The 26,339-nt window shown below is 39.4% G+C and overlaps 1 protein-coding gene across 1 annotated transcript in view; it reads right to left on the bottom strand.

Moving 5' to 3' along the window:
- BRINP2 (BMP/retinoic acid inducible neural specific 2) overlaps positions 1–26,339 on the bottom strand; it is a 147,043-nt gene that overhangs the window by 28,421 nt on the left and 92,283 nt on the right. Inside the window, exons 3-4 of the mRNA XM_036753322.1 lie at positions 6,872–7,062; positions 3,338–3,543 (exon numbers count right to left, since the gene is read on the bottom strand). Coding sequence (XP_036609217.1) covers positions 3,338–3,543; positions 6,872–7,062 — 397 coding nt within the window. The remainder of the gene's footprint in view (positions 1–3,337; positions 3,544–6,871; positions 7,063–26,339) is intronic.

Below are 26,339 nucleotides of genomic sequence, written 5' to 3'. Positions count from 1 at the left end.
GCACTGCAGTGTAGTCCAACCATCACCCTGGTATCACAGACTTTTCCTCCTGACCTCCTAAGTTCCCTTAGACTGGAAAAATTTCTCACCCTGACCTTTTGTTGGCTCTGCCACTCTGGAATTAATCTAAGGCATTATTTTAAAGTTATTTGGAGGAGAATATTGGATGAGTTCAGCTGAGTTACTGCCTGTACTCCACCATCTTGGGGCCATTGAATGTAAGGCTTTTTGGTGGGAAAAACCATTTTAATTGTCTTTTTATGCCACATATTTTGCGCATAATAAGCACTTGATAAATGTCTGTTGCATTGAATTTGAAAAAAAATATTGTTGTTTCTTTCTTTCTCCATAATACCTCTCTCATCCACCTCCTACTCTTCAGTCAAACAACCACCATACTGGTTGAAACATCTCTAACCTAGATTATTGCAATAGCCTTCTGATTCATCCTCTTGCCTTAAGACTCTTAGCCTTCAATTTAATCTTCCACACAGAAGCCAAAGTGATTTTACTAAAGCACAAGTCTAACCAGATCACTTCCCTTTTAAATAAACTCTATTAGTTTCCTATTACCTATAGAAATAAATATTTAAAAAATTATGTTTAGCATTTAAAGTCGTTGGATGCAACCAAGATTAGAAGGAAAGCAGAAATCTGGGAAACAATTTTATAGCCAGTGTTTCAGATAAAGGCCTCATTTCTCCAATATATAGAGAACTGAGGCAAATTTATAAGAATACAAGTCATTCCCCAATTGATAAATGGTAAAAGAATATGAACAAGCAGTTTTAAGATAAAAAAAATAAAACTATCTATAGTCATATGAAAAAATGCTCTAAATCACTATTAATTAGAGAAATGCAACTTAAAACAACTATAAGGTACCACTTCACACCTATCAGATTGGCTATGACAAAAAATGAAAATGATCAATGTTGGAGGGTGTGTGGAAGGATTGGAACACTAATGCTCTGTTGGTGAAGTTGTGAACTGATACAACCATTCTAGAGAGCAATTTGGAACTATGCCCAAAGGGCTATAAAACTGTGCATACCAATGAGATCATATAGAAGGGAAAAGGACCTGCATGTACAAAAATATTTATAGCAGTTTTCTGGTGGCAAAGAATTGGAAATATATCATCAGTGACTGAATAAGCTGTGTTACATGAATGGAATGGAATACTATTGTGCTATAAGAAATAATGAGCAAGCAGATTTCAGGGAAAAAAAAGAAACTTGGGAAAACTTACATGAATTACTGCTGAAAGAAGTGAGCAGAACCAGTAGAACATTGCATACAGTAATAACAACATGGTGCAATGATCAGCTATGATAGACTTGGCTCTTCTCCACAATAGGATGATCCAAGACAGTACCAAAAGATGCATGATAGAAAATGCTATCTACACGCACAGGAAGAATTATGGAGTCTGAATGCAGATTGAAGCAAACTCTTTTCACTTTTTTTTCTTTTTCACTGTTTTTCCCTTTTGTTCTGATTCTTCGTTCACAACATGATGAATGTAGAAATATGATTAATATAATCGTACATGTATAACATATCAGATTGCTTGCTGTTTTGGGGGTGGGGTGGGGAGAGAGTGAGGGAGAAAAATTCGGAGCTCAAAAATCTTATAAAACTGAATGATGAAAACAATCTTTACATGTAATTGGAAAATAAAATACTATTAAGTGGGGAAAAGCATAAAGCCCTTTGAGATTTGTCCCCAGACTACCTTTCCAATCTTATGGCAATTACTCTCATTCTCCAACACAAAAGTACTTCCAAGCTGGCCTCTTAGTATTCCTCATACCTGGCACTCCATCTCCCATTTCTATGTTTTTACATACTGGCTGTCCTCCATGCCACGAATGCATACCCTTCTCATCTCCCCCCTCTTAGAATCTCTAGTTTCTTTCCACATTCAGCTCGAATGCTATCTTCTACATGAAACCTTTTCTAATTCCCTCAGCTGCTAGTGTCTGTCCAAACCCCAATTATCTTGTATCAAATTTTGAATATAATTGTTTACGTACATGTTTTCTCCCTGGCCAGATTATAATCTTGTTTCAAGGGGCTATTTCACTTTTTTTAAACAGGGCCTGCTACATAGTAGGTGCTTAATAAATGCTTGATGTTTAATTTGGATATTTTCACCTAGCAATATCACTATTAGGCATATATTGCAAAGAGAACAAAGAAAGGGAAAGGGCCCATATGGACAAAATATTTTAGCAATAATTTCTGTAGCAGTAAAGAACTGAAAGTAAGGGCTAAAAAACTATGGTTGATGAAATTGAATATGGCAATATAAAAATAACAAATGAAGAACTTAGAGAACTTTGGGAAAACTTGCATGAACGAATACAAAGTGAAATAATAAGAACCAGGGGAGAACAATCTACATAATGACCATAATAATACGAAGGACAACTCTGAAAGACTTCAGAACTTTGAACGACATGACAAAGTATGACTTCAGAAGGATGATGAGGGAGCATGCCTCCTTCCTCTTGGCTTAGAATTGGCAAACTAGAGGAACAGACAGTCATTTTATTTTCAAATACGACCATTGGATTTATTTGTTTTGCTTGACTGTATTTTTAAAGGGGAGGACTTCAATGAGTGGGAGAGATGAGTTAGTGGGAAGTGATAGAGATGGCTGGAAGAATGGAAGGCAAGAAGGAGAACACATCAATAAAACATAAAAGAAAACGCACCAAAGAGAAATTTAGAAGATGATACAAACCAATGAGGCAATTTTGCTATTATCTTGTCATTTTTTTTTTGCAGGGGGGAAGCCCAGGCAATTGGGGTTAAGTGATTTGCCCAAGGTCACACAGCTACTAAGTGTGTCAAGGTTCTGAGGCCAGATCTGAACTCAGGTCCTCCCAACTCCAGGGCTGGTACTCTACTCACTGCGCCACCTAGCTGCCCCCAACCTTGTTAAATTTAACATACACTTTCAAAAACAGACTATACAAAAAAAACTCATGGTTTGATATATACTCCACTTTTTTGTTCATATATTAGAATATTTGCATTTTGTTGACAATTACTAAGTTAATAATAGAAAAGAAAAAATATAATTAAAAAACATAAACGGAGGACCTTGAGTGTTAAATTAAGATGTTTGGATTTTACTTGGTAGGAAATTGGGAACCATTGAAGTTTTAGAGCAAGGAGTAACATGATCAAAAGAGCATTTTGAAGTTGGCTTTGGGAATCCTTCAGCTAGGGCTTCCTTTAGAAACTGGTCTTTCCTCTCTTCTTTATCAGCCCAGTGGATCTTGTAGTTCCCTCTTCCCCATGGACTCTATATCCCCAGATTTACCTTGATGGCAGCTGTTGCTATCTGGATGTGGTGGAGACGGCGGAGTGTGCTTTCTCTGTCAATGAAGTAGGAGGCTGCCAGCTGGTGTAGGGTCTCCAGGGACACAGCTGAACTGTTCCCACTTCTCCCAGCCCCAGTGGCTTCACTTGCATCTGTTTTTCGGCTCAGTTTCCTCTTGTCCACAAAAATAGTCAATGACTCTTCACCTGTATAAACAACCACAGTTCATTAGTTTGAACTTCGTTCCCTTCCATATTCCATGTACCAGTAAAAAAATACCCCCTCCCTGCTCCCTGTTCAGGGCGATCTGAACTGGATAAGTTCCTGTGTTACTACCTACCATTAATCCTCAATTAGAATCTGATAATAGGGTGCTAAGGGGTGACACATTTAACATTCAGGAATTAACAGATCACTCCCAGTGAGGTGGAGTTGTCACATAGACACAACCTGAGTGACGGTGAATTTACCAGGAAAGCCGCCTTTCTCCTGCCCCTTCTCTTAACCCAAAACGGAAATGTTAGATTCAAAGCCAGGTTCCCTTGCTGAGGGGTTCCCTTGGCCCTTAAGATGAGTATATGTATTATAAAATGCCAAAGGATATCCTGGAAACTGATCTTAGCTAAATGTTGTCCCTGATTCCAGAAGGATGTTCTCTGTCCTTTTATCTCACCATCTTCCATAGTGCTTAAAATAAACTATTAACTTGGACTAGGTACTTGGCTTCTCAGTTTTGTCATCTAATATAATTGGAGAGTTGGTCCAAACCAACTTCTTTAAGGTCCACTCTGACAAAATTTATCAACCAATTCAGATCTTAGTGGCTATTATCTTTTGACCCTCCAGGATTCTACTGCCTTTCTTTTCTTTTTTTTTTAAATTACTTTAAAAAATTTTGTTAATATTTTATTTTTCCCTAGTTATATGTAAAAATAATTTTTAACATTTGTTTTTTAAAACTTTAAGTTCCAAATTCTCTCCCTTCTTCCTTTCCAACTCCACTTCGTTGAATAAGGAAGCAATCTGATATAGGTTATACATGAGTCCTCATGTAAAACATTTCCATTTTAGTCATATTGGGAAAGAAAAGAGACCAAAAAAAATCTCAAGAAAAGTAAAGTAAAAAAGAGTATGCTTCAATCTGTGTTCAGACGTCGTCAGTTCTTTGTCTGGGGATGGATAGCACTTTTCATCCTAAGTCCTTCAGAATTGTCTTGGATCATTTTATTGCTGAGAATAGCTAAGTCATTCACATTTCATCATCTTACAATGGTCCTCTTACTTTGTGCACTCTACTGCTTTTCTTAAGGAACTCTGCGCCCAGTTCTTTACCTAAGATTTACCCTTATATTAAGGTACTTCAACATAGAGCACCCTACCTTCCCAGTCCCTCAACCTACTGCTCTGCTCTCCCTCAGATATATCTGGGAACAGTCACATCTTTGATCTTACCATCACCAACAAGCTTCCCCTACCATGATGAATAACTCTGACATCCCACTTTCCAGTCAACATCTGCTATCATTTCATTTCTGGAAAATTGGGGTAATAATAGCCCCCCTCTCCCAGAATTGCTTTGAAGATACAATGAATTAATATTTGTAAATCACTCTGTAAACCTTAAGGTACCAACCACATAAATACTAGCTGCTGTTGCTTAGCATCATCATCGCCGTCATCATCTCTTTGTGGGCCTTATTTCTCTTAAACATAATTTTCATCCTTATTATGAACTCTAGTGGCTCCACCCTTGAGTCATGCAAGCCTTCAGGGCTCTTCCAGGCCTTTGCTCTGATTATACCTTTTCCCCTTCTCAATCTCAAACTTTTTAATGAATTAACCAGTTCGACTCTACTACTCTCTTTTCTAAAAAAATCTTTTGTTCTCTTATATTATCACTGCTTCTAGCTTACCCAAACCCAACCCTAGATTAATATCACCACCTATCCTCTGACTAGAGTGTAAGCTCTTTGAGGACAAGGATTGCATCATTTTTGCCTTTGCCTCATCCACCACCTAGCAAGCAGTGTCTGGCACATTTCAAGTGTGTAATAAATGCTTGCTGATTGTCTGATTGACTAATTTCTAGGATCCATTCCAGCTGCAGCAATACATGAATCTGTGTATTAGCCAGGTCCAGGTAATGTTCTCAACATCCCGCCTCAGTGATGTGTCTAATTGATTGAGTTTTCCTCCTAGGCATATAGAATTTTAGAGTACCAGCTCCCTTCCTTTGGTTTTCTGACTTTAGCTTCCCAAGAGCTCATTCTCAGGGTATTATTTGTAGGACTTCAAGTGATACCTTTACAGCACAGTCCCAGGTGAGACAGCAGTTTTGTCCTTGGGCATTCAAGTAAGGTATCTATATATTTCCCCCATGATACTTCCTTCTCCCATAGGAAGCCTACAAGCTCAGAAGCTTGAATCTTTTGACCCCAAATGCATCCGTCATGTAGAGACATGACTGGATTCCTTGGGGAGTCCTTTCCTGAGTTTTCAGCCTCAAAGCCCAAGGCAATAACAAATGTTCTCTTTCTTTCTGGGGGAGGTGTGGATGCCACCTCTACTGAGATCCTGGCTCTAGCCATTTGGGAAAACATAGATCCCAGGGCCCCAGGTGCCTGAGGGCCATAAGGATCTGATTGCCATTCCTTACTAAGCCTGATGCTGCAAACACAACAAAGGATTGCTTTCTCTGTTGCTAGGAAATTATCCAAACCTGCAGAAAGTAGGAGACAAGGGACTGACAGGCCATCCTTACAAAACTCACCTGAGAGAAAAATGTCAGCTCCCCCTGCTGTCAGAGGCCTTAGAGTAATTTAGAACAAAGGTTCTTTATTCTTATTAATTATTATTATTATCATTGTGGTTGTCATATTTATATCATGGTAGCCTAGCAAAGCCTATGGTCCCTTTATCAGAAAAATATGGTTAAATGCATAAAATAAAATACATTGAATTATAAAGGACGATAATACAAATACAAATAAAATTATATTGAAATGAAAAATATATTTTTTAAACAAGTTAAAGAAAAGGAAGGAAACAAGCATTTATTAAGTGCCTGCTATATGCCAAGAGCTTTACAAATATTATCTTATTTGATCCTTAAGACAACCCTGAGAGGTAGATGTTATTATTGTCTACAGGGTACATACTAAACCAGAGGTTAAATGACTTGCCCAGGGTCATACAACTAGTAAGTGTCTTACTATACCACTCCCAGATTAAGAAGTCTTGATTTCAAATTTCACTAGTTTTGATCCTTACCTATCACCGATCCCTCTACCTCTTCTCTATTTTCTTAGCATATATCTCCCAAACATCCTCACACATGTATAAATGTTCTCCCAAGGTGATCTTGCACTAATTTTTTTTTCCTTAAGAGAAATTAGAAAATCTTGTTTGAGTCAGTGTGGTTGAATTCAGTCTATATTTTTAAGAAGGAAAAGGGATGACTAGAGATAATCTCACATGCTTATAAAATCCTTTAAACTGTGACCTGTAAATCAATCAGTGAGACTGCTTACTCACCTCCAAGAGTTGCAGAGAGTAAGAAATGAGTGCCATACTTTTTGATGAGGTTTTCTGTAATCTGTTGTAGGCTGGGCCTCCGTCCCAGGAGGCGGATATTCCGGATGAATTCAGGGGCTAGGGGTAATGGTAAGCTGAAAAAGTCCTTTCTTTCCAAAGCCAAGTTATTCACCTTCCATCGGGCAAACTCTCTGGAAGAAGTGTTAAAGGGAACAAGTCGTAAGTTCAAGTCAAGAAAGAAGATGAGGCAGAGTAGCCAATAGGCAAGATTCCGAAGTCAAAAAAATTTGTCTTCAGCATCTTTCCCTTCCTTCCCCTTGTCAGTACATCTCTCCCAGACCCAGACACCCACAGCCCCTTCTGACAGTGCAAGCGACTCATTTGCCTTTCTTAAAGTCATTAAAAGCTGTTCTTCGGGACTTCCCAGGGGTGGAGTCAAGATGGCAGAGTACAGAAAGCTCTCAGCTGAGCTCTTCCAACATCCACTCCACCCCCAAACAACTTTAAAATAACACCTCAAATCAAATTTTGGAGTGGCAGAGCCAACAAAAGCTCAGAGCGAGACATATTTCTAGTCTAACATAACGCAGGAGGTTGGAAGGAGAGATTTGTGACAGGGGAAAAGAGGCTGACGCAGTGCCCACATGCATGAAACACCAGTGGTGGAGCTAGGTGATGGTGACAGAAGTAGCAGCAGTTTTGGGAGGTCTCAAGCCAGAGATAGCAACTTGTAGAAAGAGACTACAAGGGACCCCTGCACTAACACCAGATAGAATACTAAATGACAAATAGGATGATTTCAGAAAAGCCTCGGAAGAATTATATGATGTAAGTAGAACCAGAACAACATCACATACTGTAACAGCAATATTGTATGATCAACTGTGAATGACTTAACTATTCTCAGCAATACAATGATCTAAGACAATTCTGAAGGACTTATGATGATGACAAATGCTATCCACCTCCAGAGACGGAACTGATGAGCTCTGAATGCAGGTTGAAGTATATTTTTCTTTACTTTATTTGTGTTGTTTTATTTTGTTTGTGTTTTCTTTTGCAACATGGCTAATATGGAAACATGCTTTGTTATGACTTCACATGGGTAATTAATATCATATTGTTTGCCCTCTCAAAGAAGAAAGAAGGGGTGGGAGAGAGGGAAAGAATTTGAAAGTCAAAATTTTTAAACATACTATTAAAATTTACATGTAATTGGGAAATATTTAATATTTTTTAAGAAGCTATTCTTAGCTAGCTGTTGCATGAGAAAGGATCATCTACTATGGATTCATACTAAAATGTAAGTGACTGATGCACTTAATGGGCTGTCTCTTACCAGGCATATTTCTACTTTAACAGATGACAATGCTATAACCAAAAGACTTGAAACTCCTAGAATTTCAAATATCAGCCTAAAAATCAGCAATCGAGATATTTCTGGAGAGGGGTAGGTAGGTTCATCTACTCCTAAGGCCAGTCTTAACAAAAAATGTCCATAGTTTGATGTTCTCTTTATCTATCTCTCCCATTCCCATTCTTCCTATCCTCACAGGGCTAGACCACATGGGATATACTTTGAGAGACATTGTATCATTATCAGGGACATAGAAAGTAGTCCTTTACATGTGGAATGCTCTCCCTCCTCTACTCCAACTATTGACCTCCCTGGCTTCCTTTAAATCCCAACTAAAATCCCACCTTCTACAGGAAGCCTTTCCCATCCTAACTTAATTCCTCCACTGCTTTCTCTCTGTTAATTACTTCCTATTTATCTTATGTACAGCTTGCATAGTATATATTTGTTTGCATGTTGTCCTATTATTAGACTGTAAGCTCCTTGAGGGCAAAAACTGTCTTTTGCCTCTTTTTATATCCCAGTGCTTAGCATGGTGCTTAGCACATAGCAGGCACTTAGAAAATGTTTATTGTATTGCATTGCACTGCATTGTATTGTAGATGGTATACTAGCCAACCCACTCCACAGGTAAGGTGGGACTCTCCCTCTCTAGGACTGATTCTCTCTGTTAGGGAGAAGTCACTTTCCAAAGCCTCAAGGGTGTGAACAACATAGAAATCCTGCTATTCATCTTCCAACAAGAGAACTCTCTAAGGGGAAAAAGTATCCACAAAATCCATCCTACTATGCTTCTCATCTGTGTGACCTTAAAGATCACATCATCTTCCTTACCTCAGTTTCCTCATGTATAAAATGAGAGAATTGGACTATGTAGCTTCTGAGATTCCCTTCAGTCTCCATATATGAGATCTCATGATCTGAGGAGCTAAGCTAGCAGCGTATTGATGAAAGAGAAACAAGCCAAATACCACCATTTTAGGTTCTGGAATTCTCTCTGCCTAATTCTGGAGACCTAAGATAGAAAAGAGGGGCACATGCTGAATGTTGCCAGGGAAAACAAGGGAAAATGGGTGGAATAATAATATGTGACTCCTATGGAAATCTTTTGCTATTTCCACTGTGTGGCTTTATTTATCTAAGCAGGCAAGTTCATAATAATATATTATCAGTTCCTTCCTTTGTGTAGGAAATGCTAAACTTTAATTAAACTACAGAATGTTTGTCAAAAGAGCTTTCTCTCAAAATCACTTCACAGAGCAAAGAGTGGCTGTTTTGTTCTAGGTGTCTGAGTGGGAGAGAGGATTCTCTCAGTTCCTGGAGGTGTATTATGATGGTCAGAATTACAGAACTGTGTGACCGGATAGTACTAGCAAGACCACCCAACCAAGCCCTCTTCATTTAGGAATGATTATCCTGAACCCATCATGAACTGAGTTACTGTTTTATTCTATGCCAAAGACATGGATTTCCTCCACCTACCTGTAACCCATTATGGTAATGAATGTCCCACACTCCTTTTGTACAGATATTCTCTCATTTTAATAAAACTCAACATTATAGAATTAACTAGAAATTCTGGGGCCTGGGGCAGGTAATAGGAGTGCCCCTAGGACAAGCAGCAGGAAAAGGACTCTCAAACTAATTTTATAATTCAGGAAGTGAAAATAATGTTAGAAGTAATTAAGGCAAAATCAATTTAAAGTGGAGAATTATTTGCCAGGGTAGTTTTTACATGGCTGAAAGACTGTTAAATTTTTATTCTCTCTAAATTTCAATGTCATAGGGTAAAGCTCCATATATTCCACCATTGTTAAAGTTCTGTCCAATATATGAAAGTCTAACATTATTCTAATTATAAAAAATTCTATAATTTACAAAAGGATTTGCTTCCTGAAAATAGTACCTCACCAACCCCTTTAAAGTGGCTATTTACAAATCATCCCCTACTTGACAGGAAGGATGACCAGGAACAATCAGAGAAATGAAATAGCCATGACTTACTAAAGATCAAAGAGAAGATAATTAATCCCTGAAATTATCATTTTAAGTCAATGGAAAAATGAGATATGATATACAAAATTTTGCTTTTCATCTTTAACTGTTTAAGGATATATCACTGGTGTAAGACAAGATGTATCTGACTGTATACAATCTGGATCCCAGCCCTGTAATGACTATATTTTACAAGAAAATCTATTAATGAACAAGCGTTTATTAAATACCCACAGTATGCTAAGTGCTAAGGAAATAAAGACAAAAATGAAACAGTGCCTGCCCTCAAGGGGATTACAGTTTATAGGAGAAGATGACATGTATGCATACAAAGAACAGACATAAAAGATATAAAGTAACCTACAGGGTGGGGAAACATTTGGCAGCTGGGGGAAGCAGGAAAGCACTTAGGTAGGAAGAGGTGTTTGAGTTGAGGCCTGAAGACCAGAGATGCCAAGAGGCAGAGGTGAAGAGGGACTGAATTCCAGGCATGAGGGACAACCAGTGTAAAGGGCACAGGAGATGGAGTTCCATGTAAGGAGCAGTAAAGAGGCCAGGAGGGCTGGACCATAGGGGCATGGAAGGGAATTTTGTGTAATGAGGCAAGTAAAAGTAAGATGGAGACAGGAAGTGGGGAGCTTTAAATGACAAAAGAGTTTTTATTTGGTCCAGAGGTGATAGGGAGGCTTTGAAGTTTATTGAGCAGGGCAGTGACAGGGTCAGACCTGAATTTTAGGAAAACCACCCTGGAAGTCAGGTGGAGGATGATTTGGAATCAGGAGACATTTGATTCAGGGAGAACTATTAGGATGTTATTTTAAGAGCCTCATGATGAGGATCTGAACTAGACTTGTGTAAGTAGAAAGCAGGGAATATATTTGAGAAATGTTGTGGAGATAGAAATGTCAAAAATTGGCAACTGACTTGAATGAGTGGGGTAAGGGAGAATGAGAAGTTGTGTGTGTTGCCTCTGCATTGGCTGCTCCAGTGCTTGGAATGTTCTTCCTTCTCACATCCTCCTCAGGGAATCGTTCTCTTCCTTCAAGAAGAAGCTTACGTATCAACTTTTGATTCCCACAATCTCTTCTGTCACCCCTAACTACACTGTGTTAAACTTTTTGGTATTCATCCACATTTATCATCTACTTACTTTATAAATGTACTTGTGTCTTTCCCCCTCCCCCCCCCCAATAGAGTGTAAGTTCCTTGAGAGTAGGGATTGATTTATTCTTTGCATTTGTAACTCTGTGCCTTGCTTAGGGTCTGATATACAGTAGGTGCTTAATAAATGCTTGTTGACTGTCTGATTGACTGATACCAATGTTGTGAACCTGTGTAGTTGGAAGAATGGCAGTGGCCTCAATAGTAACCTGAAAGTTAGGAAAAGGATTAGATTGGGGGACGGGAGGGTGTAAAAGATAATGAGCTTTGTTTTAGACATGTTAATTTTCAGATGGCTATAAAATATGCAATTCAAAATAGACAATAGGGTGTTCGTGTTATGGAACTGGAGCTCAAGAGACTCAGATATCTCTCAGATTCAGATATATAATCAGTATACATGGTGTTCCTAAAGTCTGGACACATAGGCGAAAAATGCGTATTTTCAATAAATGAAATGAATGAAATTTTCAACAACATTTTATTTAATTGGAATATTAACAAATAACATCTTCAATATGATTTCCATCATTTCTGATGCAAAGGTTGCTGTGCTTTGTAAGATTCATGTGAACCCTATGCAATAACTCCACATTGACGTCAATTTTCCTATGTGTCCAGACTTTAGGGACAGCCTGTAGATCTGGGAGTAATCTAGATAGAGATGATAACTGAACCCCATGGGAGAAGATGAGGTCACTAAGGAGAAAGAAAACAGAAGAGGGATGAGGTAGCAAGTCAGATTGCAAATGCTTTAGATGATTCTGAAAGGTGAGGAGGTGAAGGCATATAGTATAGACATCTTTTTCAAGGAGTGAAATAGGTATCCTGTCTTTTGTGAAAAACAAAAAAAGAAACAGTTTTGATTTCACCCCTTTTCCTCTTTTGTAACAAATTCTCTCTCTAACCTTCAATCCCTCCCTATCTACTAACTCCTTTCCTGCTGCCTTGTGTGTATGTATTTTTCTTTTGTTCTTGAAGAGGACCATGACATCAGGGAAATGATGACATGACTTGCCGTTGACTTTGATTTGAAGGAGGGAGGGCTATGCAAGGTCACCAGCCTCACTTTCTCCTCCAGAGCCATCTGGGTCCAGTGGCATGATATTCATCAAGACAACTAGAAATAGCCCAGGATGCATTGGGAGATTCTGGCCCTTTTTGGCTAAGGTCTCTTCAAGTTCTCACTTTGAATGAAGTAATGCCCATTCAGTGAAAAGGCCTCTTTGAGAAATTAATCAAGGTGGCTAACATGACAAAAATAGAAAAATAATAAATGCTGTAGAAGATGTGGGAAAATTGGAACACTGTTACATTGTTGGTGGAGTTGTGAACAGATCCAGCCATTCTGGAGAGCAATTTGGAATGATGCCCAAAGGGCTATAAAAATATGCATACCCTTTGACCCAGCAATACCACTTCTAGGGCTGTATCCCAAAGACATCACAGAAGTAGAAAAGAGTCCCATAGGTACAAAAATATTTATAGCAGCTCTTTTTGTGGTGGCAAAGAATTGTAAATGAAGTGGATGCCCATCAATTGGGGAATGGCAAAACAAGTTGTGGTATATGAATGTAATGGAATACTATTGTGCTATAAGAAATGGGGAAGATATGGACTTTATAATAACCTGGAAAGACCTACATATCTGATACTAAGTGAAGGGAGCAGAACCAGGAGAACGTTGTACACAACCACAATCATATTGCTTTTGTGATGACTAACTTTGATAGACTTGGCTCTTCTTAACAATACAAGGTTCAAGACAGCTCCAAAGGACTCATGATGGAGAGAGCTATCTATATCCACAGAAAGAACTACAGAGTCTGAATGCAGATTGAACATACTATGTGCTCTTTATTTTCTTTTTTTTTCTTTTTTCTTTTGGTTTTATTTTATCTTTCTCATGATTCATTCCATTGGTCATAATTCTTCTTTACAACTTGACTATTATGTAAATAAGTTTAATGTGAAGGTATATGTAGAACACATATCGGATTCCATACTGTTTTTGTGGGGAGGGGGAAGAGGAGGGAGGGGAAGAAAATTTGGAACTCAAAAACTTGTGGAACCGAGTGCTATACACTAAAAATAAAAAATCTAATAAATTTTTTTTAAAAAGTATTGTGTTATTAAAAGTGGCCTCCTGAAGAGGACAACACTTAACCAAAAGGCATGATACTGGTGGAGTTTGGGGCCTTTGGCATGTGTCGTGGGGAGGAGAAGGGGCTTTTCTGCTCTCCTTTAATCACATCACATAATGAGGTCTTACTCCATTTTTGCAGAAGGCAGGGCATGTAGGTCAATTCGTTTCATATTTAGGGGAAAGAATCTCTCTTCAGCGGCTTTTGATTATATGTGAATCTGCAAATCTATTATGTAAACTTGCTGTGTCTTTTAAAAATACAATAAAATTACTGTGTAAAAAAAAAGCTAATCAAGGAATGGCCCCTTTAATGAAAACTCAAAAAAGAAAAGTCAAACTGGGAGGGGAAGACCCTCAGGGTTCCTGGCCAAAAGAGAAACAGTTACTATATAATATTTATATTCACTCCAGGCTAGGAGGGCAAGGACCTATGGTCCAATCTATGAGCTCCAGAATGAGTTGGGTTTAAGGTTTGGTTTACTGCTGCCTACAAACACTCACAAGTCACACCCACCTAAAATAAAAAAATAAATCCTTCCCTAGATCTTACCACCCTTAGGATCGATCCTATATCTCTTTTTCCACTTCTCAGACAAACTCCTTGAAAAAGACCCTCTATGCTTCCACTTTCACTTTCCCACTTTCTTCTAAATTTTCTGCAATGTGGCTTCCAACTTCATCACCCTCTCTCCAAAGTTCCTAGGGTTCTCTCAATCGCCAAATCTAACAGACTCATCTACGTTTGCATCCTTGCTGACCTCTCTGCAGCATCAGACACCCCTGAATCTTCTTCTTTGGAATATTCTCTCCTCCCTTGTTTTAGTGTCATCGTTCTCCTCCCTGTCTGACTGCTCCATCTCAATTTCCTTTCTTGGATCATCTTACACACTCATTAAAGGTATCTACACACCAAGACTAAATCCTAAATCCTTTTCTCTTTAACCTCTCATTTGGTGACATCTCCACCTTCTATGAATTCAATTATCATCTCTACGAAGATGACTTCCAGGTCTCTGTGCTCAGTCCTAATCTCTTTCCTGAGCTCCATTCCCACTCACAGAAGGTTTAGTAAATATTTCAAACTCTCCCAGAAACTTCAAACTTTACATATCCCAAAACAATGCTCATTACTTTTCCTTCCAAAGCCCACCCCTCTTCCAGCCTTCGCCAATATTCTGCACTCTACCCTATTCTCTCAGTCACCCAGATTCAAAACCTCTCTATCATAAATTCCTTACTCTCACTGAACCCACATATCTAATCACATGCCAAGGCTTGTCATTTGTTTCTCTATAACATTTCAAAATTTACAAAGCCACTCACCCGTTCAGCCCTCATCCCCTCTCACCGAGACTATTATGACAGCCTCCTAACTGGTGTCCTTGCTTGCTATAAGTCTCTCCCCATTCCATTCTATTCCATCCTCCACATTGCTGTCTGAATTATTTCCCTAAAGTATAGGTCTTACCGCATCATTCTGCTACTCAATAAAGTCCAGTGACTCCCTGTTACCTTTGGGATTAAGTATGAACTCATACATTAGGAATTTAAAGATCTTCACAACCCAATCCTATTCTAATTTTCTAGTCTTCTTATACATGACTCCCCTCTCCATACTCTGTTGTCACTCTATACTCTAATTCCTAATTGCTGTTCTCCACACGTGACCCTCCCTCTCATGTATCTGTATGTTTGCCTTGGTTGTCTCCCTAATCTTTAATATACCCCTTCTCACTTCTGCCTGCCTCATGGAATTTTTCCAAATTCAGGTCAAGTGTTACCTGTGATGTGAAATCTTTCCTATTCACCCCAGCTGTTAGTGCCCTTCCTCTTCAAACTGCCCTCTATCATATGTGTGTGTGTGTGTGTGTGTGTGTATTCTTTTCTCTACTAAAATATAAGCACCCTGAGGGCAGGGACTCTTTCCTATTTGTCTTTTTATTCCAAGCACTTAGTGCAATGCCTCAAACATGATGGGTACTTAATAATACTTATTGATCAGTTGATTGAAACTTGATCAGGGAATATAAAGTGGGCAGTGCCAACTCCCATGGCCCAGCTCACATTTATACTGGGCCTGGCAACCTGTCTAACACTTGCCATGGATTAGAGTGCTATCAGAAAGGTCAGGACACAGGGGACCAGTGTAAGCCATTACCAGTTTCATTAAGAATCCTAAATCATACTCTTATTATCATAAGCACCTGGAATTTTAGGGCTGGAAGACCTTAAAGGTCACATCATTCAGGCCATTAATTTATTAGGAGACAGACCCAGAGAGAGAAATCTATTTGTCTATGGTGAGATGGCACACTAGTGGTACAGTGATGCCATGAATAGAGTTCTGCACATGGAATCTGGGAGACCTGCATTCAAATCGGGCTTCTGATGCTTATTTCCTGTGTGACCACAGGCATATTACTTCACTGCTCTGGGTCTCCATTTCCTCATTTGTAAAATGATGAGGCCTGGACATGATGGGTCCCAAGTTCCTTTCTGGTACTAGATGTATGCTCCGTCATCTGGCCACAAGAGGGCCAAAAGTACCAACTCCTGAGACTATTGTGAGGGTCAACTTAGATCATCTATGTAAAGCACTTTGCAACTTTAAAAGGCCTATATCAATGTCAATTATTGTTAGTGGACAAGTTGTAACAAGATGGCAGGTCGGCTGCCTCCCAGGCTCAGAGCTCATTGCTATACCAAGCTGTTTTTCATTACCCTCTGTTGAGGCTTAATGGTAGGTATGTTTGATCATATTTTAATTCCTTAAAAATGCTACATATGGTAACTATAAACAAGCATACTTGATTAATCCAGGTGCCTGATCCAACGGATAAACACACATTTCCTTTATTTCCAAAGAACTTGACAGCATTTACACCACTCTGCCATCCTGCTGGGTTAAGGGGTCATGACTATTCCCATTTTCTGAAATTCAGACATTTTCAAGGCAGGGTAGGATGTAAGTGGCAAACTCAGAATTCAAACTCTCATGCTCAGATTATTCCACCTCCCTGATTAAACTGTAAATCAGAAGGAAGAAAACCTAAACTAAAGAAATAAGTTAAGAAATGATGATGCAATAGGAAGTCTAACTTCCTCTCCCTCCCTCTCCTCCTCTTCTTCCTCCTCCTCCTTCTTCTTCTTCCATAGAACCAGAAAGTTCAATCATCTTTTTTTGTAATTGAAGTCAGAAAGGGCTGGAAGTCAGGAGGAGTCAGTGGAGGAGATATGAAGAATATAACACATTAGGCATATACTCTGGCAAAAATTCAGAAATTAAGAAGCTATATTGGAAACAAAGCAATAAATATGTTGGGAAATTATTTTTGGTTGCCTGCTTGTAATTCAATGGGTATCTATTAAGAGTGGTGTGTGTGTGTGTACGTGTGTGTGTGTGTGTATGTGTGTATGTGTGTATGTATACAAGGCATTGTGCTAAGAGTTGAGGTAGAAACATAAAAATGGAACAACACGTGCCTTCATGAAACATCCTATCCAAGACTACATAACCACTTTATTTTCTTTATTTTTCTTTATACTTCTTTACATTTTATTTATATACCTATGTTGTTATTTATATATTTAGTTTAATTCATATTTCCTCCCTCCCTCCCTCTCTCTTTCCTTCTTGTAGCTTTTTAGCATGAGTTAAAATGAAGGGGGAAATGTTGGTGAATAAAACTTTCCACCAGTAAATTGTGATACTATCTTCTCTAAAGTTACTAACTCAATTCTCTTCAACCAGACCTGTAACTAGAAACTTCTGTACCTGGGAAGTGGCATGTGAGGAAGTGAGAAAGAAGGGGTATGAGAAATGATGAAATACTCAAAGGATGCTTTAAGCAAATCTTAAATTTTTGGCGTGAGATAAAGTCCCAGTCAATGAACCCTAATTACATACTCTGACAACATTTACAAACCTCAGAGAAGTGTCCCCAGTCATCTTAAGATAGTCAAAGAATGAAATATTTACTTCTCATTCATTAATTCAGTAGACATCAAGGAGATTTCTATTTCTTTATTTTTTCAGGTAGTCAAGAAAAAAAAGCTTTGGGGGCGGGGCGGTATTGGGTTGTGAAATTGTTTTGCTTCAATTAAGACTTCAGACCAAAATCCCTCCATTTCAATTTAGATGTCTTGCCCAAATTCTTCCTCATTGTGCTCCCTATGTTCATAGGGAACAGCTTGAGAAAGCAAATGTTTCTAATCTTAGTCTAGCCACAGAGAAAAGTGCCTATGTAACTCTAGAGAGCACTAAACAGGAGTTTCATGGGTAAATCCGAAGAGTAAAGAGATCTCTGCCTAGACTTCCCAGGCTACAGTTTGTTATTCTAGCATCCTGCTGGGCTGCTTCAGTATCACATTCAAGCCAACTTCAGGGGTTTAATTACCACTCTGTCTCTTTTCCATATAATCCAAAAATATTCTGGATTCTTTAAAGTAGGTTACAGTTACTTACTTTTATGCTTAAGGGGGGTTAACAGTAATTTACTTTTATGCTTCAGGGACACAAAATAATCTCCCCCCCATCCAAGATTTTGTTACTGTTATTGTTCAGTGGGGTCTGATTCTTCATGACCCCATTTGGGGTTTTCTTGGCAAAGATACTGGAGTAGTTTGCCATTTCCTTCTCCAGCTCATTTTACAAATGAGGAAACTGAGGCAAAATGAGTTAAGTGACTTGCCCATGGTCACACAGCAAGTAAGCATCTGAGGTTAGTTTTGAACTCAGGTTTTCCTAACTCCAAGACCCAGTGCTTTATCCACTGCACCACCTAGCTGCTCCCACCCAAGATTTAGTAAGGCACTGTGCTGATCCTGAGGGACATAAAGACAGCATGAAAACAATCTCTGCTTTCAGGAAGCCCTTCTGCGGAGTCTGGTATCTACATGATACCACATGTAAACAGTCGAGCATATTCTTGATTATTTGAGGATGGAAAGACCATTAATCAGTAGGAAAACTGGGAAAGCCTTTCTTTAAGATAGGGCACCTAAGCTGAGGCTTGAAGGAATCTAAGAATCCCAAGATATGGAGGTAAGGAGGGAAGAGTGTTCCAGGCATGGGACACAGCCCATGGGAGATGGAATGCTGAGTGTGGGGAACAGCAAGAAAACCAGTTTGGTAATGAGTATAGGAAGGGGGATGAATAGGAAATAAACCTGGGAAGGTAGACTAGAGCCAGACTGAGAGATTCAAATGAGCAGAGAGTCAAGAGAGTTCTGGGACATTAGCCAGTAAATATTATTACCCCCACTATCTAATACACTATTCTCTGCATGTCCTATGCATTACACAGCAACAATAACAACTCACATTTAATTGACATTGAATGCTTACAAAGTGTTTTTTTTTTTCAGACAACCCTATTATTACCTCCAATTTATAAATGAGGAAACAAAGACTAGGTGCCTTGGCAAAGTCGACCCTCTAGTAGGATCCTGAAGTGGGGTTCAAACTCAGGTGTCTAGACTCCAAGTACAATGCTAATATGTTAATTCTAGTGTAGATAGAGCAAACCAGCTTCCTTTTGAACTAATAGGCTTAGTTTTTTTGTTTGTTTTTCTACATGACCAGAAAAGACCAGACTTTTACCTTGGGTATGGACCCAAGGATTTTCTCAGAAATGAGAGCAGTTCACCAGGACCAGCTACCATGGCGGGAATATTGGATATCCATGATTAACTGGACTTGGCATGAGGAACCTAGGTTCAAATCTTATCTCCTATACCACTTTGGGCCTCAGTTTCCTCATCTGAAGGGGTTAGACTTGGTAGCTTCTATTTCCTTTCCAATTCTAAATCTATGCTCCTATGATTTCGAGGCTATGCTAATCTAACAGCATAAGGAATATGAGTGATTCCCTGGGAACTGGCCAGCCTCATCTCCTGGGCTGGAAGCAAAGGGATCCCAGCTGATAAAGCAAAACAGTTTAGGAAACGAAGTGCTGGTAATTAGAGAAGTGTAAATGCAGGCTGTGCAGTGCCTCCCCTCCCTCATGCCTTTAGGTCATTTAGCTGCCTACTTTAATGACACCAGCCACCCTGCACGGGACCAGCAGGAATGGACCCCCTTCTGCTTTACACAAGGTCAAAAAGAGATCTGCCAGCAAGGTTCCCCCTTGCAGGAATGTTACGGCTACTGATGATGAAAGAGGCAGCGAGGGCACAGCTGGATCTTCTGATCCCAAGTGAGGTTTCCGTCGGCCAAGGTTGAGATTGCCACTTTTGGGCTTGCTGGTAAACTGAAAACCTTTGATCTGGCCAGTCACCTACAGTAATTATCTAGGAAACCCACCTCCCAGCCTTGAAAGAAAATCTTTTCTTTCCTTCTTTTTTCAAATCCAGCCTTATTTTAAACCCTTTATTTAAAATTATAGAAGGAAGAGACTGTAAGAGAACATCTAGTCCAACCGTTTCATTTTATTTTTTAATTAACATTCTTTTTTTTTCTCCCTTCCACCTCCTTCATTCCATGGGTGTGGGGGGAATCTTTTTTGGGGGGAGGAGGAACAAATCTTTGTAATAAAGGAGCATAGGCAAGCAAAACAAATCCCTACGTTGACTGTGTCCAAATACATGAGTTTCATTCTTCCTATTGGTCCATCATCTCTCTGTCAAGAGACAACATACCCCTCATTTTACAGGTGAGACAAGTGAGGCTCAGAGAGCTTAAGTGACTTGCCTATGGGCACACAAGTAGTAAGTAACACAACTAGATTTGAGCTCGTATTCTCTGAGTCCAAATCCAGCATTGTGATGGGGACCTAGACTGGATTTCAGAGGCCACCCAGTCCAACCTCCTCATTTTTACATTTGGGGTCACAAAGGTAGAAGCAGGATCTGAACCCAGTCCTTTGGGTCCAAAGATAACACTCTTGCCTAAGGTCTTCCTCCATTTATAAATAGAATATCAGCTTCATAATTCCTAGAGTTGCTAAGCTGAGGAAAAGCACTAAGGAGTGTGACTTGTGATTTATTTATTTTAAGATAAATCTAATTTTCTTCCACCTCTTTGCTAGGCATTCACGCTCCTTTTCAGGATCACTATCATTTTGTCCCTTTGGGATATTAGGATTTTTAAAAGATTTTTTCCCCTAAATCTTAACTCTATGTCCACTGGTGGTACAGTGGATAGAACTAGAAGACCTGAGTTTAAATATGACCCCAGGCATTCACTAGCTGTGTGACCCTGAGCAAGTCACTTAACCTTGATTGCCTCCCCACCCCAGAAAAAAAAGAAAAGAAAAAGATCTTTAATCCTTAAAGAGGTAGACAGAGCTGCTATTTTTGAAACAGCTGCTAGTGATGGTAGCAGCTGGAGGAAAAACTGTAGCCAATCTTTTGGAGGGGGTGATACATTGATGGGTTCATGGGTAGGAATGGTGGACATCTGAAGATAAAGATTAACAACTTCAGTGTTAAAATGATCGTTTGGCTTAAGTTCAGCAATTTGGTTTTTTTTTTCTTATTCCCCAGGACTTTTGATTGTCATTGCCAATGCAGAAGGTGGATCAGGAGAATGCAGGCAAATTAAATATAGAGATCTAGGTCCTCAGAGGAACTTCTAATCCAATCCCCTCACTTTATAGATGAGGATGCTAAAGCCAGAGAGGTTAAGTAGCATGCCACGATCACAGACTAATGGAACCTGATTAGGTTAAAGCCAATGCTCTATACAATGCCATCAGATGCCCCAGCTGCTAGTGCTCCCTTACCTCCTTTAACTACACATGGACATGTTGGCTCCCTAAATAATAAGGTCTTCTTGAGGGCTAGGACTATTCTCTTTTGTCTTTATATCCCCAGTACCTAGGACAGCACCTGGTAAACAGTAGGCACTTAATAACTGCCAAATGATTGACTGAATTGATTTCCCAAATCCCACCTGTCTCTTGTTGATTTTAACAATGAAGATGATGATGACTTCCCTAATGATAGCATTTATGTGGCACTTTTAGTTTTGCAAAGCAGATGTATCATTTTACCCTTACAACAATCCTGGGAGGAAGGCACTATTATTATTTTTGTTTTACAGATGAGTAAACTGAGGCAGAGGGAGATTAAATGACTTTCCTGGAGTCATAGAGCTACGTTTTAATGCAGGTCTTCCTGACTCCATCTACTGTACCACCCCAGCTGCCTTCAGATAGCCCTCTCTTTCTCAGGACAGGCCTTTCCATGAAGAGAACTCGGTCATAATGCCTGCTCAGTTGATATAGGACTTGCCAAATCAAACACAGGGTCACTGAAATACACCTTTCTTTAGGGGAGCTCAAAGTATACTGCAGAAATAATTTCTTCCATCTTCTCCAGGCCTGTTGATGCTCCCAAATATCTGACAAGATGTCACATTGGGCTCTTGCCACTTTAAGTGGGGAAACTGATCCCCAGAGATGTGGAGTGTTTTGGCAGAAAGGCCAAGTTCCTGGCCTCTTGGCCTTCAGCAGAGGCTCTGTCCATTCAGCTAAACCTTTGCTGCTTTCTGGGTCAGAAAGTTGTGTCTTTGCTTCAGAGGGAGACTGGAGTATTTTTGTTGTTGTTGAGGGAATCAGATAACTCTGGCCATGAATAAGTCTAATGAGGAAATAGGATACCGATGGAAAGCCTGTCATTTGTCTCAGTGACACAATGAAGGCGGGGGTTTCCTTCATAGTACTTGAATATCTTAGAGAAAAAAAATAGATATCATTTGTCATCTTGTGGGTTGGCCTCTAGCCCAACTGAGTACTTTTATAATGTTCTTAGCCAATAGAACTGCTCCTGCTTTGGACAGCAAGGAGTCATTAATCTGAACTCTAAAAGTGAAAAATAAAACCCAGAATACCTTGTATTGGCGTAATGTTGTGAATTTGTAAAGTATTTTCCCATTTCCTTTCAGTTTATCCATGTAGTACAGGGGAAGGAAGCACTGAGTACTTGGGTTTAAATCCTTCCTTGGATGTTTACTACTAGGTGACCTTGAACAAGTCACTAAACCTGGCTAGGTCTCAGTTTCCTCATCTGTAATATGAAATAGTTGAACAAGATGGCCTTTGAGGTCCCTTCCAGGTCTAGATTTGGGATCCATGCAAGAATCAATGAATAAGGACTTATAATGTGCCAGAAACCATGTTTGACACTGGGGACACACACACACACACACACACACACACACATACACACACACATGCAAAAGCAAATATAACCTGAGAAAATAGAAAAGCAAGGATTAATGAGGTACTAGGTAGTACAATACATAGAAAGTTGAACCTTGAGTCTAGAAGAGCTGAGTTCAAATCCTGCTTCCAACACTTGCTAACTGTATCACTCTGGGCAAGGCATTCAGCCACTATCTGCCTCAGTTTGATCATCCGGAAAATGGGGATAACCATACCACCTACCTCCAGGATTGTTGTGAACATAAAATAAGATAATACATGCAAAGAACTTTGAAAACCTTAAAGTGCTATCTAAATGTTAGCTATTATTATCATCACTCCAATTATTTTGCATTTGAAAAAAATATAGATGTAGAAACGTGGACTCAGAGAATTTAAGTAACCTTAGATCTATTTCTATGGTGGATATGGGACTCATAATTATGAATATTTACATAGCTTTCTAGAGTTTGAAAAGCATTTTATATATACTATATCATTTGAGCCCCATAACAACCCAGAGAGGAAGGAATCATAAATGTTAATATCCCTGTTTCACAGATGAAGAAATTGATTGGAGCTCAAAAAAGTTAGGTGACTTTCCCAGGTTCACACAGATAAGGAGTCTTAGAGGAGAGATTTGAAGCTGGCTCCAACTCAGCCAACTCCATCCATTATGATGCCTCCTAAACCCAATCTTGGCTAGGACTTGGCATTGCCTTATGGGTATGTTTAATCCCTGTAATTGTAGTGCTGTTGATGCTGAGCACATCATACCACTTTCAGGTGATTCTCTCCTCTGTGATAACACCCCAGCCCATTTTTTGCACAGGAAAACTTTATCCCTAGAAGGAGATCCTGATGGGTGGGCTGTGAGGTCACTTGGCCAAGAAAATATCTCCAGAAAGAGGAAATCTTTCAGACAAAAATGAATTCAACTTCATTTCTTCCAAACCCTATCTTCTAAGTAAGCCCCCTGGATAGCCTGAAAAGCCTGGCAAGGAGGTAATTTAAAAGCCCACTCTGTTCTCAAACAACGGCTGGTAAACAATGATTGGCCAATTTCATTCTAATCTTCCCAATTTTGCTCTAATTAAAATCAAGCTGCAGCTTTCAAACAGCTTAATTAAAGCTGATTGGGAGAAATGAAGAAGGGGGGGTAGGAACAAAAGGGGAGGGGTGGGAAATAACTGTTTGGTGAGTCCTCAGGGGTGACTCTAAGATAGCAGTGGGGGTTGTGTTTTCTTTAGTGTCCATGTGAAATGCAAGATCCATATTGAATGTCTGGTAGACAATCACTGCAGTGCAGCTAAGGGGCCAGAAGAAACCAAGCAACCAACTGCGAGACTTGGGCTTTGTTAGAATAGCAATCCCAGCTCTGGTCCCCATTATATTCAGATACAGAGAAACTGGTCTCTCCATCATCATCATTCAGCCCTAAAATGATTATCTAGTCCACCATTATAACATTACAAACCACTCCGTGTTCCTGCCTTTAAGAGCTTGTTTTTTCCCTAGATCCCTAGAAAACAACCTAGACTGATAAAAATTCCCACCCTTTGTGCTTCTACCTTCATAAAATAATAATTTCTGATTATTTACTAATTAACAAACCAACAATCATTTATTAAGGGCCCACTGTATGTCAGGCACCACACTGCTGGATCCTGGAGATGGATAAAAACCCGTTAGTCCCTGCTCTCAATAAGCTTACAGTGAGGACAACATGTGGATAAACATACACAAAATGCAGATAAAACTTTGAGGGGGAAGGGAGAGGTATTAGCAGATGTGGGGAGTAGGAAGGGTTGCATATAGCAGGTGCTTGATCTAAGTCTTGAAGGAAACCAGGAGTCTAAGAGAACCAAGTCCAAGTGACGCCCAAGGGAGGGAGTAGGTGTGGTCTAGGCATGGGAGAAAGCAGAAGAGAAAGAAATTGAATTTTAAAAACAATATATGTAATTTCAAATTCATGGAATAAAACGAACATTTCCATAGCACAGGATAATTTAAAAAAAGATGATTGCACATGAAACTGCAAATGGTGGTAAGGAGTAATAAACAGGCCAATATGGCTGAACCACAGAGTGTAAGAAGTAGAAGTAAAGTGCGAACTCTAGAAGGGTAAGAAGGCTGGAATAAGGTAGAAGAGCGATAAATGAAAAACAGGAGGTTAATTGGGTGCCTCTGGCATTTATTGAGTAGGAGAATGACATGGTCACACCTGAACTATTAAGACCCAAGGTTGCAGACCTACACCTACAAGTGGTATCAGAAGCCATTTAGTTCTAATTGTTCGTTTTAAAGATGAGAAAATTGAGGCCCAGGGAGTTTAAATGACTTGTTCATGGTCATCGAGGGAATATGCATCAAAGGTAGCATTTGAACCCAAGTCCTCTGACTCTATAACCAGTGTTCTTTCTACTGTACCATGCTTCCTCCTCCCAGAACCTGCGAACTATTCTTCTCTTAATGGAATGCAAAATTAGATTAACTTTTCTTTTTAAACCAACTGTGTCACACTGCGAGCTCATGTCATGCTTATGACCAACCTCCTTTCACTCTACCCCAATCTTTTTTTACTCCAAATGTTGGCAGTAGCTAGATGGTGGATAGGACACTGTCCTGTAGTCAGGAAGACAGGTGTTCAAATTCTCTCTCACACACATACTAGCAAGTAAGTCACTTAACCTCTGTCTGCCTCAGTTTTCCCTGATATAAAAATAGGGATAATAATAACACCTATTTCACAAGTAGTCATAAGGATGAAATGAGCTGATATTTATAAAGGGTTAGCATAATGCCTGACATATAATAGGTACTCAAAAATGCTTATTCCTTCCTTCTTCTCTTCTCTCTAAATGTACAGTGGATTTTTGGGGACCTAAATGGACAGTTTGCATTTATCCCCATCCAATTACATTTTGTTCATTTGGACTCAGTTTTACCTCATCCAGATAACTTTAGCATTCACCATGGTAGCTGTCTTTTTAGGCTTTGTGTCATTTCCATTTCTTTTTTCGATAGACCCTTTGGTCTATCTTCTTTACATAACATTGCCAACTTTTCATTGGCTACCTGGTCGGACAATTCCAATGTTTTTTTTTAAAGACTCATTTTACCTTCTCTCTACAGCAGTTGTTGGTAGGGTACTAACTTTGGTGACTTTTGGTCTATAGGTTTCACAACTTTTAGAGCTAAATAAGAAATAATTTTAGAAGAAGTTCCATTACCCTGCCTTTTCTGTTAACTTTACAAGCTGCATCGCATAGAGCTGGTAACTGGCTCATTTGTGACCTCATCTGCAAATAAAATGAATATGTTGGTCAATCCAGTACTGTAGTGGGAGGGGGAAATAAAATGATGATTTTGGTTAAGGTCACGAATATCCTGATATTATAGCAAAAATCCTTTGATGAAAAAGATCTACAGAATAATATAGTTGGAAATATCCGCAGAAATTATCAGAGGCCATCTACTACAATCCATAGGGGAAGGGGGTGTAGACCTGGGATTTCCTTGGTGTTGTTGGTTATGCTTGGATGAGGAAATTTCCTCTACCAATGCAGCATGGCACCTTCTCTTCAAATTCTAGTCATAGATTCAGCCAAGGTACTTCAGTGACTTGCTTAAGGTCATGCTATGTGCCAGAGGAAGAATTTA

Source organism: Trichosurus vulpecula, chromosome 4 (assembly GCF_011100635.1).
Source record: "Trichosurus vulpecula isolate mTriVul1 chromosome 4, mTriVul1.pri, whole genome shotgun sequence".
Taxonomy (NCBI): domain Eukaryota; kingdom Metazoa; phylum Chordata; class Mammalia; order Diprotodontia; family Phalangeridae; genus Trichosurus; species Trichosurus vulpecula.
The sequence above is the reverse complement of the archived record's forward strand: the minus strand, read 5'-3'. Positions and strand labels throughout refer to the sequence as shown.